This window comes from Brachypodium distachyon, chromosome 1 (assembly GCF_000005505.3).
Source record: "Brachypodium distachyon strain Bd21 chromosome 1, Brachypodium_distachyon_v3.0, whole genome shotgun sequence".
In the NCBI taxonomy this organism is placed as follows: domain Eukaryota; kingdom Viridiplantae; phylum Streptophyta; class Magnoliopsida; order Poales; family Poaceae; genus Brachypodium; species Brachypodium distachyon.
Genome location: NC_016131.3, coordinates 4,201,269 through 4,220,348, shown reverse-complemented (window position 1 = coordinate 4,220,348; position 19,080 = coordinate 4,201,269). Strand labels below are relative to the sequence as shown.

Below are 19,080 nucleotides of genomic sequence, written 5' to 3'. Positions count from 1 at the left end.
CAGGAGCTGTCGTTTTGCTCCAGTTTATGTCCCGTTCCTCCCTGCCATCTTTTCTCAGACACGAACCAGTGGTCCATCCACTATTAAACACTGTTAGACGCTTGTGTCAACAACACACACGCAGAATGCTCATGCTACCGTTGGCATTTCGCCATTGCCCATTGGGAATCGCCTGGCGCCTACTACTTCGCGCTTCGCTGTTGTATGCCACCAAGACATCATTGACCGTGGTAGCAATATTATGCAAAGTCAAATTACTAGCCGCTCAATTGCTTCTTGGCTGCAGCATCTTAGTTTTCGGTTCTGTAGATCTGCCCATGTCCTCGGGTCCATTCATTCGTGTGTGTAGCTGTCTTAAAAGAGCAATGCAGGTGCAGGCGTACAGCTAGGAGAGCGAGTGGAAGACAAACTCTACAACACGACACGGTCCGAGTATGAACAATTTTCAACACATGATGCCAGGAAGCAGTGTCGGTCCATGTGGTGTGTGTAAAGACAAACTCTACAACACAACATGGTCCGAGTATGAACAATTTTCAACACATGAAATGCAACCTTTCACACGACATTAATTTCCCACCGACAAAATAAGAATAAAGCAAAAGAATGACGACCGAGAAACAGAAAGAAAGAAAAAACGTTTCAATTCCTATACACAGAAGATCTTGGCATTCGAGTATAAACAATTTCCTTCTCCGGACACACCAACAACCACCAGTTTTACATTCCCCACCTGATACCATTATTCATAATATAATAACCCCCCCCAAAAAAGAAGAAGAAAAGAACAATATCGTGGACGGCTCCAGCACAGCCCATCACCTCATCATTTCAGTTCGCGGTTCGGTGTCATGAGATCAACCTTTCCATTCTTCTTTTTTTCCTTCCCGTCTACTGGCAGCTTGTTAATCGCGACCGCTGACCAAAGATGCCAGCCATATGGCACGTTGCTTCCATCAACTTGCCTGCAGTATTTTAAAGGAAAACAGGCATATATATAAGGTTGTTGTTGTTGAGCGAGTGGTTAAGGAGTAATGTCACCAATGTTGTTGTAGTACCGGCGAGAGTGTGGGACAGAGTGTTCAGAGAATCAATGTTACTTCGATTATGGTAATGATAAGATGCCATATCAAATCAGCATCTGCTGTTTACTACGCGAAGGGAGACTTGCGGATTTTAACAAGTTTTCTATGCTAAGGACATGACAACGGCTTACAGGTAACTTGGCTTCAAAGGCTAGAAGAAAGGAGCAAGGAGTATCAAAATTTGTAGGATGGGTGGAATGGCATATCATGTCAAAATCGCGGGCATAACACATGGCCAGCAATAGAATCACAGGAAGTTTGTCTCACTCGCAAAATAGCGCATACCAATACTGGTCTGCCGACGCAATTTAGACCCATTCCAAACAGGCCTAAAGGGCGAGGAATACCGAGTATAAAGAATGTAAAGGCCATGCGTGTCACACATTTGGTGAAGGTGTGGAATTCTACACTACCATCATGGATAGATTAAAATAAAACCTGATTTTTTGTCCAAGCCAAGGCATCCAAAGGTCTAAATACCGGTCCACTTCGTCGCAAATAATAAATATCGGTTCACTGACAAAATTTACACACATTCCAAACAGGGCCTATTCTACACCACCATTGTCCATACAGTGGTGAGGAATACTGAGTACAAAAGGTGGAAAGGCCCTGCGTGCCACTTGAAGGAATGGCATATTCTACACCACCATTGTCCATATAGACTAAAGTAAATACCTGAATTTTTGTCCAAGCGAAGGCGTCCAAAGGTCTAAATAGGCATCTGATTTCACAATGGATGCTAGCTAGACATATATAATCGAGCATGGGTCTACAGAGGTTGAGTGGTTTAGATCAGCCTGAGTCATCCATAGCCATAATCATTGAGCACCTGATGGGTCCTCTCATCGCCACAATGAAAGATTTCTAGTGAAGTTTTAATCACTAAAATATGTGCAATTCTAGGTCTTCACATCAGAAAGGCAGAGTTTCAACAGACAAAACTAAGATAGCAACGATGTGACCAAGGCTTAAGTGTCAGCCTTTGGTACTTTCAGGAAAGCTAAAAATTTGTTAGCTCATGGGTCATGGGTTAAAGAGCTGTGCTTGCTTGCAGCCCCAGGAACAGATCAGGAGATGGTAAAGAAGACAGTGACCCCCACCAGCACAGGCGTGGTGAGGAGGCTCATCAGCTATTCTAGTTTCATCCAAGGTTTCCAGTTTGTCAATGCACAGGCTGTAATGAAACCACTTAGTATTTGTGTCTGCATAATAAACGCCAACTGAAACTATTGCAGTTTTGGAGTGGTACATGGCACATGATGATGGGCAGGAAGTGCCCAAACTGGCACCGACAGGGCCATATGCCCCTCCAATACGGCCATTGGCAAAGGACGGCAGGAAGGAACCCTAATTGGCTTTAGTTTTTATGCCTACACCGCCGTCTTTATTCGTCTGAAGAGTACTAGTCGCTACCAACCAATCGATAGATTAATCCCCGCCGCTGCGAAACTAACACTGGCCGGTACCCTCACCGGCAATATTCTTACCACCAACCCGCATTGCGTTAACCAATTGGCTAAAATTCATCTACTAAACCTAAGAATTTAGGTTCTGAACTGTAAATTTCGGTGCCAATTATGTGCCGGTACTAATCATCAATCTACTTATGGCGGTAGTAATTGCGAAGTGGAAAGTTCAGATCTGGAGAAACTGACCTCGCCGGAGCTTGTTCTTGCTCTTGCCGGTGACGGCGGGCGCCTTCCTGACGGGGGCGGCGGGCGTCGTCGTCGAGGTCTTCTTCGTGTCATCCTCCGGGAGCAGCACGGCGTCGATGCCCTGCACCGAGATCCTGCCGTCCGTGTAGATGTCCGGGTCGAAGAGGTAGGCGGAGCCTTCTCCCTGGCCGAACTTGACGGAGCCGTCGGCCTCCCTGGCGACGACCTTGTGGGGCAGCCGGAGCGTGTCGTAGCGGACCTTCCCGAAGCGGCGCACGGCGTTGTACATGCTCTCCTCGGTCTGGTACTCGGGGATCATGTGGTAGTAGAGGATGTTCTCGGGCGATCCCGGCTCGCTGAGCTGGTCCGTGGTGAGGCGCGCCATGGCCTCGTCGTTGGGGGCGAGCACGGTGAGCACGTAGCCCTCGGAGACGAGGCGGCCCATCTCGGTGGCGAGCGAGGTGAGGTTGACGAGGATGTCGGCGAGCTCGTTGTAGCCGCCGTAGAGGACGAGGGTCTGGATGAAGTCCTTGACCTGGCTGTGCCCGTCGAAGTGGAGCTTCCCGGAGTTGGGGCCGGGGGCGGGGGCAGGCGCGATGGACGGGCCGGGGGCCATGGCGTCCCAGACGGGGAGCACGGGGGGAGCACCGGGGAGGACGGGTGGCGCCGGCTTCTTGAGCCGGTGCGTCCGCGGGTCCACCTCGGGCGCGCCCGTAGGGAGCACGGCGGAGATCGCGGCGAGGCTGCGGCGGCGGTTGAAGTCCTCCTGGACGGAGCGGGGGACGAGGAGGCGCTCGATGCCGTGGATGACGCCGTCGGGCCGGAGCACGGCGTCGGGGCGCGTGACGGACGCGTGCGCCACGCGCATGGAGCCGTTGGAGCCGGCGGCGAGCTCGAGGTCCTCGCCGGAGAGCGTGGGGTGGGCGGCGGAGGCGGGCCAGGAGGCGGCGGGGTGGCGGGAGGGGAGGACGTGGAAGAGGAGCAGCGACTGGAGCGATTTCAGGTTGCGGGGCTCGAGGAGGAAGCGCTTGAACTCCGGGTCGAGGTCCCGCTCCAGGGCCTCGTTCCGGGGCGCGAAGATGGTCACGTTGTGGCGCCCCACGGCGTCCTCCAGGGTCTGGAGCAGCAGGGCCTTCTCCACCAGCTCCGACAGCTCCGTGTAGTGCGAGTCCAGCAGCGCCACAAGGACCGAGTTGGAGCTGATCCCCGCGCCGGACCCGTTGACGACGGCCGTTGCGGCGTCCACGGCGGCTGCGGAGGCGGAGGAGGAAGGCAATGTGGGTTCCTCGGGCGAGGTGTCGGCGGCTGAGCCGGATATGGCGAGGACGAACAGGAGGAGCACTACTGCGGCGCCTGTGTACGCCGGCGCACCGGCCATGGCTCCTTGCGGCGTCGGCGGCCGCGGCCCTCTCTGGATCTGCTGCTCCTCCTCCCCCGGATTACTCCTGCTGCTGCTGCTGCTGCTGCGGATCGATGCGGGGAACCGGGTTCCTGGATTTGCTGCGTCCTGGACCAGCTAGCTCTAGCTCCCGGGGAAGAGATGAGTAATAACTATATGGTGTTGGGTGGTGTGAGCTTTTCTCCTTTCCTCCCTTGCTGTTTTTGTTTACTCCGGAAGAGAGAGACGGCCGGCCAGAGAGGAGAGGAAGGAGTGAGAGCTTGCTTATAAGTGAAGAGAGAGAAACAGAAAAAAAAAAAGAGGCTTCGAGGGAGCCGCGACGCGGTGTGGTGTGATGTGGTTGGTGGGCGCAGGGCAAGGAAGGGGGCACAGGCTGGCTGGCTGGCCCGGGCCGGAGGAGCTAAGTGTCGGTGTGCGCACGCAGCACAAGGTTTGCATGTCGTAAGCGAGGAGAAAAGGCAGAAAGCCACTGTTGCCGGTCGCGGGTCCGTCCGTGGCCGTGCCAAGCGGCACAGGGCGACGCACGAGACTTTTGCGCCCTCCGGCCTGCCTGCCCCTGCCGCGCGCGCGAATATTTCGCACACTTTCGCTGCCGCGCGCCAGCTCTCGCGTATGTGATCGAGCACAAAATTTGGGTAAAAGCTGCAAATGAAATAAACTGCGGCCGCTTCTGCAGCTAAATTCATTTTCGCCGTGCCGTCTTGCGGACGCTCGTGCACGTACGGTGATCGGTTTTTACACATTGTTTTCAGCCGGGGACGAAAGGAGGCGGTGTTTACTAATGAGGTGGTCAAGTGCGCCTGGCCTCCGGTAGGTTAAGAGGTGCCACCAGAACCAGATCATAAACGACGGCGCGTACCTTTCGTTTCGGTAAACCTAATGGGGATTTGATCCAAGCTTGAGTTATCGTGAGCATTACAAAATACACCTCATTGTAGATTTCAGAGAATTTCCAGTGCTCACTAAAATTTTTTTCAAATTTTTTGAAATAAATTGAGTGGGTTCATAACATATGTGTTTACCACCTTGCAAAGTTTCAAACTCAAATTCATTATATGAGTACGGAAAAAAAAACAAATTCTGATGTCAATAGGTCGCAAAAAGACAAAAATCTTGACACTGTTCATGCTTGAATTTGTCTTTTTTTTCTTTATGCATATAATGAATTTGGGTTTAAAACTTTACAAGGTGGTAGACACACATCTTATGAACCTACTCAATTTATTTTAAAAAGTTTGAAAACTTTTTAGGAATGCTACGGCGTGTTGGTAGAATAGTAACACCTAAGGGGTTTAGAGCACCGGATATTCTTGTGCACTTAGACCAAGACAACTCTCGTTTTTAATGCTTGACCATCCATATTGGATTAATAATAAATGGATGTGAGTAGTTATTGGACGGGTGTGGGTATCAAAAGAAAAAAATGAGGTGTATTGTGAAACAAATGAAAAAAATCTATAAGCATTGTATTGTGAAATTAATAAATGGAGGGAGTATCTTCTTTGTATGGAGGCCAGACAAGAGGCGCCATGTGCCTTCCTTCTGCATCATGTAATTAAGACACGGATCGTGTCACGTAGCTGCTCCCAAAAATACACCTCGTGTTGCTCGCTTGCAAGTTGTGATGAGTCAACGATCCAAGGTTCAGGTATCAGTAATGCGTGCACTGGGATTGTTACACGGAATTGTTTTCTTTGTCCTGTCAGGCGTAGTCGCGTAGAAGGAGCCTGTAGTTCTCTCTGTAGGTAAGGAGATTAGGTTAGGAATAGTCAAATTGCTCCCGGCAGGGAAGGTATTGAGAACTACATTATCTACAAAAAATGCAGTGAGAGACAGCTAGTAATACTCAGGGAGGGACTTGCATAACTAAGGTTTGAGGCCGACTAACGACATGTGCAATATAACATGGAGCCTGTGGGCCGGTTTGGTTTGAGCCTAGCATTGCCCTATCAACTTTAATTTTGTTTGTCAAAATATTGCTCAAGATTTGCTTGCCAACGAATTGGTCAACTTTGTCATGTGAAAAAATTGGCTATCATCTGAACAAACACTAAAGTTTTTTGCCATGACCACAAAACTGGTTTGGTGCACTTTGGTAGCAATCCAAACACACCATATATCGGCAACAAGACCTCCGTTTTGGTTTGAAGGCCGAACGCGCATCCGTAGGTCGACGATTTAATTAATATAATATGAGTTTTATATCACAAAAATTATATTATTAAAGAACTTCAAATGTTCTAAATTTCGCGGCATACAATTTACATTATATTGGACAAATTAGTGATATAGGGATACATGTAAGCTCTTTATAGCAAAACAGAGTACACCTCCGTCCCATATTAAGTGACGCAAATTTGTTTAAATATGAACGTATCTATATACTGTACCTGTAATAGAAAGTCACGGATGAAGTACTTAATTTATGAATTCCAAAGGTGCAACCAGCAGTCTAGCTACCGGCCCGGATTAAAATTCTCGATCCTGCTTAATTAATCAGTTGGCTAGTTTCCCCTAGACATGCATCTTGTGTGTGAATTGCTGCAACCATATCTTATTGTCTCAGGCCATAAACTACGCCGACGAAATGCATGTTAGCTTGCGGCGTTGCAAGACAAGTGCCTTATTTGCTGCACAACATCGATCGCGAACCGATGAGAAGATGACAAAATCGTTGGACGGTCACCATCGCCAAACTGTGTGCTCGCCGATGACGCAACAAAAAACGGCAATCAATTCGCACCCAGAAAAAAAGATTAGCCCAGAGGACAGGGCCGTACCACACGATCTTAGGTTCCGATTAAGCTATGAAGAGCTTTTCACGTCACACAATCGAAAAAAAGGGCTCCTAAATACGTCGCCGACGCGAAGAAAAATCATTGCTTAATCGTTGGGCAAATTAAAGAAGGTGGGCTACATACATCGAGGGAAGCAATTAGTAGCGGTGCTAGGATCGTTAATTTGGTCGTCCCGTTCCACTGGATTTGGTGCATGGGGTAAAGTGAGGCGTCTCTTTTTTCCTGATGGTTTGGCCTGAGGTTTCGATCGTCTTGACGTGGGTTAGCCTCCACGCTAAGCTACCGTGGCCGGCCGGCCGGCTGTTTTAGCCAGACTCCATTTCTTCCGATAGGTGCCTTTTCTTTTTTTCCTTTATCCTGGTTTGTTGTGTTCGTACTGTCTCGTACACGTGGATCGATCTTACGGGGTAACCACCCAATCGATCTAAAGAGCCTGTTTGGATCGCAGGAAACTCAGGTCGTGGAGAAAGAAAAGGAAAAGCCGGCCGCCGGACAGCAGCAGCGACTGGCTGACGGCGATTCGGCCATGGCACGGCCCGCCGAGTTTTCTCGTTTGAGCGGATGCACTGCCGGTTCAGAAGAGTTGGGTACGGGGTCGCGCGCCGGGCGGGTGGGAGGCGTCGATGTCGGTGTCAGTTGCTTCGGGTCGCACGTCGTCCGCGCTTGCGCCTGTGGAGACGGCGACGGACGGCGGTGGCCTGTGGGGGAGGGAGGCGAGGTCAGCCTGACCGAGGGGCGCGATGTGCCAGTTTGTTGGTCCCGTTCAGCTCCGGCTCCCACATTCCTCCCAGTGCTATGGGGCAGTCCCGTGCTTGGCTGCTGTAAACGTGGCGTCCTGCCATTTTTGCCGGAGGAAGATAGGAAACATTTCTCGTCAACTGCCACAAAAAGAACAGTTCCCGTTGTGTTTAAGAAGAAATAGAACACAAACGATGGAAAAAAAGATTCAACGCTGGGTTAAGGGCCCAACCAGGTTCGAACCGGTGACCTATTGATCTGCAGTCAATTGCTCTACCACTGAGCTATGGACCCTTTGTTGATCTTCTTGTTGCAGTATGCACTAGACTAGCACGTGTGTCCGCAGGTTGCTACGGGTCAATAAAATCACAAACTATTTATTTTTATTTTCTATGTAGGCAACTCATGGCGCTGTTGAGGTCGGCATGCCAATTTAATAGATAGTAATAGATAAGCATTTAGTTTATACTAACGGTATTTATTGTACCACTCTACTCTCTGCCTTCCAAAACTAGCAAACGAGAAAGGTAATTGCACCATTGGTCCAACTACTTAAGAGCTGGGAACATTTTCGTCTATTTTTTTGTATAATGAGAAAACATAGTTCTAAACCCTGTGATGTTGTGCACATTGGTTCAAATTAGTCCGAATTGGACGTGTGGCAGCAAACTAGACTTCCGTCGGGCGTGGGGAAAATTTCACACAAAAGAACATCAGACTGTAACAATTCACATGAAGGTCCCCCCGACAACACAGGCAGAATGGCTCCATGTAAATTTGATAATATGCCCATCCGATTCAGTTACCTCTTTATCTCCACCCAAACCTCGGACGATTTCTTTATTCCTCGACGACGACGTGGAGGCCGATCACACCTCGTCGGCGGCGATTTAGTGAGGTTGTGAGCCGCAGCTTCGTCAAATGGACAATGGATCACCACAGTACGGTCAGCTCCTTTTTCACCTGGCATGGCTACGATTTTGGGTCATTTTCGTGGTTTTTTTATAGGGTTCTCGGTAGGCTTAATCTTGGTTCATTTGGTAATTTAATGGTCTCAAACATGATGTGTTTGGGTGGAGACGATGAGGCAAGTGAATCGGAGGGGTTTATAGTCAAATTTACATGAGTCATTCTTCCTGTGTCACCGGGAGACCTACGTGTGAATTTTTGACCGAAAACCTATGTGTGAATTGTTATAGCTTTTTGCGAAATTTCACCGCGCCGGACGAAATTCTAGGTTGCTGCCACGTGTCCAATTCAGACTAATTTGGATTGATATGCACATCATCAGAAGGTTTAGGGCTAGTTTTTCATTTTACAAGAAGTTGGACTTAAATGCTCCCACCTCATTTTGTCATTTTGAGCATGTTGCATATCTAAAATCTTGGGTTATGGAAATGCTGAGGCCATACCACATGACGGCAATTCTTTCCTAACTACTGGCATTCCGACAAGGTAACAAAGGACGATCACCAAAGGGTGGATAATATCACATCAAGTTCTTTTTTTGAGCGGGGACATCGCATCAAGGTTTTAATTTTCAGTGTTGTCTATTGGTGAGACAAGAATCCTTTTTCCATACCAAGTCTTCTGGACTTTGGAAATACTAGACTGATTCCGGACAGGTTCTTCGTCGTTCACCATCCCCTCGATCGTCACCACACAATCCAGTCCAGAACGACTGGACCACATGGTTGCTCTGCCGTGGATGCCATGCAGCTGATCATCACCACAAGAGTAAGTTTTTGTTTTCACTCCACTAGCTTGGCTGTTGTGCTTGACTCCACCTTGCTTATTTATCACCATGAGCACTGACTGAGCACCCAATCACCCATTCTACGCCCCAGCACAACAGGTTCTTAGTACACCCTCACCTTCAGTCGTCATGCGTGTCCTCCCCGTTGTCTGCATCTTGTTGTTCTTCTGCTCAACCACCCCTGCAAGTTTTGCTGCCACAGACACCATCTTGGCCGGCCAAGCACTTGACATCAACGACAAGCTCGTCTCCAAGAATGGCAGGTACGCGCTTGGTTTCTTCAAAGGACGCGGGAAATCCTCTGAAAGCACTACCAACTGGTACCTGGGCATATGGTTCAATACAGTCCGCAAATTTACTTCAGCCTGGGTTGCAAATAGGGATAAGCCAATCAAGAACACCACTTCATTGGAGTTCACACTCTCAATCGATGGCAACCTTGTCATCCTAAACCCATCTACCAAGTCCATAATCTGGTCTACAACGGCAAAAAACAGAAGAAATAGTACCATTGCTATGCTCTCCAATAGTGGAAATCTCATCCTGACAGACTATTCAAACTCATCGGAAGTTTTGTGGCAAAGCTTTGATCACCCCACAGATACATTTTTCCCTGGGGCAAAGCTTGGATTGGACAAGGTCACCGGCCTGAATCGCCGTATTGTTTCTTGGAAAAACTTGGTCAACCCAGCTAGCGGTGCGTATCACTTTGAGTTAGACCCCAGTGGTATTAACCAGTTATTGCTTCTCTCATTGAACTTATCCGTACCATATTGGTCCAGCGGTGTATGGAATGGTAAATACTTTGCCTCAATTCCAGAGATGACGTCCGACCACCCCATTTTCAGTTCAACATTTGTGGACAATGACCAAGAGAAGTACTTCACGTATAACTTAGTACATGAAAATATGGTTACTCGTCATGTAATTGACGTCTCAGGTCAAACAAAAACATTCATCTGGTTAGAGGACTCACAGGATTGGACAATGATTTATGCCCAACCGAAAGCTCAGTGTGATGTCTATGCAATTTGTGGAGCTTTCACAACTTGCACTGATAATGTGGTTCCACATTGCAATTGTATGGAGGGCTTCACCATAACATCCCCCGAGGATTGGGAGCTGGAAGATCGATCGGGTGGGTGTTCTAGAATCACTCAATTAGACTGTACTAGCAACAAGAGCACAACACATACCACAGACAAGTTCTACTCTGTGCCATGTGTTAGATCGCCCCAAGATAACCCAAAAGTAGAAGCTGCTAGAAGCGCCGGTGAGTGTGCACAAGTTTGCCTGAATAATTGCTCGTGCACTGCTTACTCCTTCGGCTACAGTGGATGTTCTATATGGTATAATGAATTGCTCAACGTTAGACAACTGCAATGTAGTGACACTGCCAATTCAAGTGAAGAAACAATTTTCCTTCGTCTTTCTGCTAAAGATGTTCAAAGTTTGAAAAACAACAGAAGAGGGACTGTTGTTGGAGCGGTAACTGGTGCAGGCATTTTTGTTCTATGCTTACTTGCACTTATCCTCTCACTAATGATTTGGAGAAACAAAAGGAAGAGCTCTGGCCACATATCGAATGTTTTTCAAGGTTGTAGTGGAATCATTGCATTTAGATACAATGATCTACAGGGCGCAACAAAAAAATTCACAGATAAGTTGGGGGAAGGCAGTTTTGGTTCTGTATTCAAGGGGTTTATAAATGATTCAATTGCCATAGCAGTGAAGAGGCTTGATGGTGCTTATCAAGGTGAGAAGGAATTCAGAGCTGAAGTGAACTCGATTGGAGTCATCCAGCACATCAATTTAGTTAACCTTGTTGGTTTCTGTTGTGATGGTTCCAAGAGGTTGCTTGTTTACGAATACATGCCAAATCACTCTCTTGATGTCCATCTATTTCGGGGCAATTCTATGGTGTTGAATTGGACGGCTAGGTATCGGATAGCCCTGGGAGTTGCGAGAGGGTTAGCCTACTTGCATGAGAGTTGTCGAGACTGCATCATACATTGTGATATCAAGCCGGAAAACATACTTCTTGACGCTTCATTCCTTCCTAAAATTGCAGACTTCGGGATGGCTAAGCTTTTAGGAAGGGATTTTAGCAGAGTCTTGACGACAATGAGAGGAACCGCAGGGTACCTTGCGCCTGAATGGATTAGTGGCGTTGCTATTACACCAAAAGTTGATGTTTATAGCTACGGGATGGTGTTACTGGAAATAATATCTGGAAGGAGGAACACATGCACAACGTGTTCGAGTAATGACAACCTTGATGTTTATTTCCCTGTGCATGCTGCACATAAGCTTCTTGAAGGAGACATGGAGAGTTTGTTAGATCACATGTTACATGGAGATGTCAATCTGGATGAGGCTGAACTTGTTTGCAAGGTTGCATGTTGGTGCATCCAAGATGATGAGTTTGATCGGCCAACAATGGGGGAGGTGGTTCAGATTCTTGAGAAGCTAGTTGAGATCAGGATGCCCCCGATACCAAGACTGCTCCAAGCCATGGCTGGAAGCTCATCTTCAATATGCTCCTAGCCTCCTAATCTTTTCCATTTCAAGAAAACTAGCAGGATTGGGCGTCTAGATGTTACTATATGTGATATTTCTATATTTAAGACCCCAGTATAATGCTTAAGTATGATAGGAGTCTGGAGAAATATTGCATTTTGTATAAATTTGTACTTAACGTTTTAATGTACCTAGGTGCATCGTTATAATCTAGTAGAGCCGTATTGAAATAGGCGCCATGGATATTTCTCTTTTGGTCTACTAAAATTTGTAGAGAGAAAATTCGTTCGACATGCACGGGCGGCTCCTAGCAGTAGCACAGCGCTGTCACATCTCCCCGTCGCCGGCGGCGGTCTTCTGCTCGTTTGTGGTGACGTAGCTCTTCTCTTGTTGCAACGTGGCTCATCGCAGCGAACCTCCTGGGATGGCGGCATGGCGCGGCCGGCCGGCGGTTGTGGCCCCGACAGGCACGTGACAGAGCAGCGGCGTGGTTTCCCCAAGGAAGCTTCACTGCAGCGGCCGAGGCTCCTTGAATCAGCCACAATCTTGAGGTGTTGAGTGTAGGCGTGGAAACGAAAAGCGAATACGAACGGATATTAGTTAAAACGATATCCTAGGTCCTAGCATACCATATTTTACAACGGATGCGGAGTTGAGCGGATAGTGTCCGGATAAGAATATGAATATTGACGGTTACTAATAAGACAAGACAGCATTATCGATCAGGCTCAAAAGGATGCTCTTGAAGATCAAACTCTAGATGCTAGCATTGACGAGGGCCATGGTGATGATGCTAACATGCCGATGCTGGCAACACTGGCAAAAATATTTAGGGCCAACTAATCCTGATAAAGTTGATGTGTTAGTGATCACACTGGTGGTGTTGATGCTAGTATGATATGAAAAATATATGTCCCGGTTATGTAAAAATATTTTCTGACCATTCACATTTTTTAAAAGCTGAGGCTCATTTAGCTTTTAGGACTGGGGTGACATTCGGATGTACCATTGTCCACTGCTACCATTTTGCACATTGACATGGTCAGACCACCTACTTAATGAGAGAACCGTCAGCATCAAGCCTGCAGCGACAGCGACAATGGATGGCGGGCACGGCAGCACGCGGGTACAAGATGCTACGAAGGGTTTCCATAGCTCAGTATTAGGTGCTCGAACAGTCGGCTGTAGATCAACAGGTCAGCAGAACACAAGATGCAATCGGTAAGTGAAAATTCCAAATAATCGTCATCATCATCAGGCTTTTTTTGTCCGTTCCATTGTTCTCAGTTTCTCACAACACCAAAAGAGAAGAATAACAACTCCAGAGTCATTTTCATTTGTCAGACTTTTCACCTACAGTACATAGACACAACCTATACTTACGCTATTCGACACAGACAAACAGAATCAAACGTAACAGCTGGAGTTTTACTTGCTCCGATATGATCTCCCTGCCGCTGGTTCCAGAACAGGGATTTTTTTTTAAGAGACAGAAGAAAAGAACCTCACCTACTCAACTCTCTCATGCTTACTTACAAGTTACAATGCGTATACATGGCAGTTTCATCCAACATTTCTTACCACCGAAGAGGAACTACGATAGCGGCCCATGCCTCGTGGAGGTAAATCAAACGACGCCATGCTCAGCACCCTATATGTCCATCTTTTGACTTGTAAGCCAAGCCGCTTTGTACGCAAGCTCCCGCATGTGTTAGCTCTGCTTCAGAGACCCCAAACTTGGATAGAGATGCCATGGAATCTTGGGGTCTGAATGCCGGCCTGCATGCAATTCAAGCTGTTGGTGCTATTCTGCTTCTGGGCTAACTTTTGTGGGTTACTGAATGATAATTTTGCTCAACTACACCTGTAAAGAAACCAGAACAAACAGTAAGCATGCTCTGCATTAAAGGGCACCATTCAGTCAGCTGCGACGTTTACCAAATAATATCAGTAGATTTCAGTCAAAAAATAATATTTGTAGACGATGGGAACTTTTAGCATGCGACTTTTTACGACCCGAAAAGGCAGTAAGCCAGAGACTACTTCAGGATAACATTGTAGAGACTCTTTTATTCAGCAAATATTCATTTGCACCCTTGAACTCATTTCACCTGACCAGACACCATTGTTGTGATGAAGACATATATTGTTTGTTAACATGAAACATTCGCCTAATTACGCAGTTGTACATTTATTAAGCAACCAAGTCACAGCATGACAGCCAAAACTTATCAAGGATAACAGAGGTCAGCAACTATAAAAAAATACAGCTTATCTAATTTCGATTTTTTAGTGTCCAGCACTCTTTATCTCCTTGTATTAGTCTGTCAATTTGTTTCCACGTATACAAGCTCCTTAAGGACAGTCTACCTTAATTTGTTATATGTATATCTGGATTTAAATATCTAGTGGATCCTATCTGGATTTAAATATCTAGTGGATCCTATATAACTGTAGAATTTTAAGTCCTGCCAACTGAACATACTGTAATTTGAAGCCTCATTGCTAGGTGCAATGCTTGCTTGAAAGGAAGTAAGCCCAGATCACTTTGTTGGGAGAGTGAATGTACAACCCACCACCTGGGTTTAAGTCCTTATGGATGCGAACTTAGGTTCATATTTATACTGTAGGGGTTTCCCTTACAGCTCGTTTGGCAACCAAGAATTCATTTCATTTGATCAAAATGAAATGAATCCAATTTTTGATAGGATCTCATTTGGTTGAATTTGTAATCCGGATTGAAAAATCATGTTTGTCTATCACATGGAATTGAAGAGTGAGAGACAATTCTAGAGAAATGATGGCTTTTAGAGATTAAGGCTAGTTATAGTGTGATTCCATGGAATTTGAGATTGAATTCCTGTGGCTAATTCCGTGCCAACCAAACAAGCTGTTTTTTGAAATTCAAAATGAATTCTACAATTCTATGCCCAAATGATGGGTGCCAAACGAGCTGTACAGTTTTCTTTCAAGAAAATCATAATGGTGGTTTGAAGGCATTCACAGTCTATTTGAATGTCTTTGTATCAGAGGCCCAAAACTTCTTTCCCTCGTTTATTTCTCAAACATGCATGATTATGTGTTTTCGATTACCACAGCTACAAGTGCTAGGTTTCATACATGTAGTTATGGAGGATTTGACTTGTACAACCCATAGAAACCATAACCAGACTAAGTAGTTCATCGATAAATTTGTGTTAGTTAATCAATAAAAACCTCTTCAAATAAATGTATGGTATAGCAACAAAATTTGAATAACCAGATGTATGCTATGACATGTCATACGACTCCAATCATACAAAAAACTGACCATAGAGTGAAACTAATTATCTGATCCTGTTAAGACAAACAAAAATCGTCAAATTTCAACTTAGAGCGAATATCTAACATTATCAACCGATAGGGAAGACACTGGGAAAAATACTCGTCAATTAGACAATTACCTTCCTTTACCGAAGCTTCAGTGCATCCCCAAGACCAAAGTTCACGTTACTTTGCTGTCCCTTTCTACCCAATGGATTATTACCTTTCTGCATCATTTCAACAAATTCATTGTAGTCGATCTGCCCATCCTGCAAAAGATAGTGGACATGAGAAAAAATTGCTCTGGCAATTTCCAGTAGGAATTGTGAATCTACTTACATTGTCCTTATCAACGTCTCCAATAATATCCTCGAGATGGGTATCTCCTATACCAAACTCTTCACATGCCTTTTGGAGCTCATCTTGAGTAATGTAACCACTGCCATCTTTATCAAAGTATGAGAAAGCGGTAAATAGCTTATCCTCCTTGTCAACTTTGTTTATATGCATAGTTGCAGCAATGAATTCCCCGTAATCAATTGTCCCACTGTTGTCGATATCTGCCTGATAATTTTCATAAAATGAGCTTCATTTGGAGCAAAGTCAAATACCCAAAGTAAAGCATTCCTACTCATGAGTAACACAGCTAAGCCTCCAAACAACAGACCCTTCTTCTTTTTTTTTGAACAGGAACAGACCCTTCTGTCTATGAGAAAATATGAAACGTGGTAGAAACCCATTCACAGTTCAAGATGAAGCAGGTCTAAATACAATCTGCAACTTAGTCGCTTGGCAAGGTTAAAGCTGAAGGATTCCTTGTCAAATGGTGCTTGCCTAGGCTCCAAAATGTTCCTAGCTCCACCACTATGATCAAAGTAGGTCTGTAGACATTTACTAGAGAAGGTGGAAATTTTGTTAATCTCACTTGAAGAGTAAGGATCATCCTAAATTTGCAAGCCGCAATAACAGAAAGTTGACACTGTTATACCCAACTATTTATATATACTTCCACGTTCCAAACTAGATACCTTTCCAGTTTTTGTAGTCTCCAATGAACAACTTTGACAATTAATATTTGTATGAATATGTAAACATATAATTAAGAAAATTATCTTATTGAACTGTTATCTCGTAAACATTTCCAATGCACTTTCTACCCCACTCCATAATTTGTCTTAAGATTCCTATATGTCCACTTATTTGTGGACGGAGGGAGTATGTATTAATTTGTGGTCAAAGATAGAAAAGTTTGATTGTCCCCTTTCTTGGATGTCGTGTAATTTGGGATCATCTTAAAATACTTACTGCTTCCATTAAAGCATCAATTTCTGAGTCCATCAAAGTAGCACCAACTCGCTGCAACCCAGATTTTAGCTCCTCCAATGTGATATGACCGCTGTTATCAGTGTCTAGCATTTTGAACATTTCTTTCAACCCTGCAATTTCTTCTTCAGATAAACTCTCCGCAATAACCTACAAGTGTATGCCAGGTAAAATTAAAACATGAACATGTAAACAGATTGTATTGCACCAATTAGAAACTTATATCAGTGCTCACCCTTAGGGCCATTTTCTTTAGTTTGTTCATTGCAGAAAACTGTTTTAACCGACTTAGGACAGCAGAATCAAGAGGCTTGTCAGGAGCAACTCCATCAACACAAACCCAAGGGTGACCTAGCAAAAGATAGGCGGTTGGAGGAGATTTTGGTTGAAAATAAAGTAGCTGACTAGTGATTATACGTGTAGTACTAACTTAAAGCTACTCAACCATACTACTCACATAGAGCTTCGTGAGCAGTCAATCTCTTCTTTGGATCACGGATAAGCATTTTCCTGACCAAATCCTTTGCACTCTCTGAGATACTAGGCCAGGGGTCAGTTGAAAAGTCCAGCTCACCTTTCAAAACTTGTTCGAATATCCCTTGTTCACTTTCTGCTCAAAAGGCCAAAAACAAGATCAATTGAACGCGACTTGCATACATCTCTCAAAATGGTTATGTGACATTTTACTTTAAAAGCTACACATAACCTCACCATCCCAGAATGGAGGAACCCCACTCAACAAGATATATATTATTACACCGGCACTCCAGACATCAACCTCACGTCCATAGTGCTTTAGAAGAACCTCAGGGGCAACATAGTATGGACTTCCAACAACATCTGTAAACATCTGACCTGCATGATCAATTACATAATGCAGATGGCATCAGCAGAAAATGGTATTTGAAATGATTTGGTAAAGAGGGCAAGGAGCATCAATTTGCATCGACATGGTTGGTTCTCTGTAGCTAGTTTAAAAATGGTATTTGGTTGGAAGTTTTTTTTTGGCAAAATGCATTGTGTTGATCAATGTACAAATTTGCTATCACCATATGACATTTATGCCTGCACATACGAATTTTCACGTAAACAATCCCCCATCTGCTAAATCAATTATTAATTCCACTAAGCATGAGACTCGCATTACCAAAACACGCGATGAATACCCAGCATTGCAATGCATTTCGTTGTTAGAGAGGCCAGACCTGGCTTGAAGAAGATTGAGAGCCCAAAATCAATGGCCTTGAGCGGCGAATCCTCGTTCTGGTTCACGAATAGGAAATTCTCCGGCTTGAGATCCCTATGCATCACCCCGAGCGAGTGGCACGCCTCGACAACGCCAACGATGACCCGCGTGAGCTGGGCCGCGGCCTTCTCGGAGTAATGCCCCCTCTGGATGATCCTGTCGAAGAGCTCCCCGCCGGCGCAGAGCTCCATGACGAGCTGCACGGCGACGGCGTCCTCGTAGGCCCCGACGATGGACACGACATTGCTGTGGCCCGCGAGGTGGTGCATGATCTGGATCTCGCGGCGCACGTCCTCGACGTCCTCCTCCGTGAGCAGCTTCCGCTTGGCGATGGACTTGCAGGCGAACTCCTTGCCGGTGGCCTTCTCGACGCAGAGGTAGGTGGTGCCGAACTGGCCCTGCCCGAGCTTCTTCCCGATCGTGTAGAGGTCCTTGAGGCGGGCGGTGTTGACGTCGCGCTTGAGGACGGAGTCGGCCTGGAGGCCGGCGCTCTGGACGCGCTTGACCTTGGGCACGGGCTTCTTCGCCGCGGGAGCGGGTGCCTGCGTCTGCGCCTGCGCCGGCTGCGGCTCGGCGGCCTTGGGCGGCGGCGGGTCCGCGGCGCGGGAGGAGTGGTGGGAGGAGTGCTCGGAGGCGGGGATGGTGACGGGCTCGGGCGCCTTGTCGGAGAACGTCGTCTGCGGGGGCGCGTCGGGGGCGGGCGCCGCCGGGTCGGGGCGCGCGGCGGCGGGGCGCCAGATGGCGACGGAGGCGAGGAAGCCGTTGCGACCGGGGGCGTTGGGGCCGACGCAGTTGTTCCCCATCGCCGGGAGACCCTAGGCGGGCGGCGGCGGCGGTGGCATTGGAGACGAGCGGTGGAGGGGGGGCCCCCAGGAGGCGGGCGGTTGCTCGGTTGGATCGGAGGAGAGAGGCAGGGGAGGGAGCGGACGGAGCCAAATGGGGTGGGCCCCGAAGGGCGGATTTGTGTCACTGCCGTGTGGGCCTTACGTGCTGTGCCGAATGGCGGGAGCTCCCACGGGCGGGACGAGGATACGGATCCGCCTATTTCCACCTCGTGCAAATAAAGATGCAAACTCTTAGTCACGTTTTTAGATTGATTATCAAATCTTAAATTAAATTTTGAGTCAAATTTTTGAACCAGCATGCCCCCACTAAGTAGAACATAAATGAAATCCTGCTTGCACGAAAGCCAAATAATTTTATAGAATTACATACGAGTTTAGTGAAGCGGCTACTGAGTAAAATTACACAAAG

The 19,080-nt window shown here is 46.7% G+C and overlaps 3 protein-coding genes and 1 non-coding gene across 4 annotated transcripts; 1 reads left to right on the top strand and 3 right to left on the bottom strand.

Annotated features, from left to right (window-relative positions):
• Positions 1–544: 544 nt before the first annotated feature.
• Positions 545–4,404, bottom strand: LOC100825043 (fasciclin-like arabinogalactan protein 16). The gene is made up of 2 exons (XM_003559301.4): positions 2,744–4,404; positions 545–965 (listed from the first exon to the last, which is right to left on the bottom strand). The coding sequence occupies exons 1-2, from the start codon at positions 4,119–4,121 to the stop codon at positions 892–894; spliced, it is 1,452 nt and encodes a 483-aa protein (XP_003559349.1). The 5' UTR covers positions 4,122–4,404; the 3' UTR covers positions 545–891.
• Positions 4,405–7,900: 3,496 nt separating this feature from the next.
• Positions 7,901–7,972, bottom strand: TRNAC-GCA. The gene has a single exon. It is a non-coding gene; the product is annotated as a tRNA-Cys (tRNA).
• Positions 7,973–9,439: 1,467 nt separating this feature from the next.
• On the top strand, positions 9,440–12,197 carry LOC100824738 (G-type lectin S-receptor-like serine/threonine-protein kinase At2g19130). The gene has a single exon (XM_024456668.1). The coding sequence runs from the start codon at positions 9,564–9,566 to the stop codon at positions 11,979–11,981; it is 2,418 nt and encodes an 805-aa protein (XP_024312436.1). The 5' UTR covers positions 9,440–9,563; the 3' UTR covers positions 11,982–12,197.
• Positions 12,198–13,193: 996 nt separating this feature from the next.
• LOC100827610 (calcium-dependent protein kinase 11) lies at positions 13,194–18,768 on the bottom strand. The gene is made up of 8 exons (XM_010230428.2): positions 17,786–18,768; positions 17,292–17,435; positions 17,038–17,190; positions 16,816–16,931; positions 16,563–16,730; positions 15,597–15,821; positions 15,398–15,526; positions 13,194–13,818 (listed from the first exon to the last, which is right to left on the bottom strand). Exons 1-7 carry the CDS (start codon positions 18,627–18,629, stop codon positions 15,404–15,406), a joined length of 1,773 nt encoding a protein of 590 aa, XP_010228730.1. The 5' UTR covers positions 18,630–18,768; the 3' UTR covers positions 13,194–13,818; positions 15,398–15,403.
• Positions 18,769–19,080: the final 312 nt, after the last annotated feature.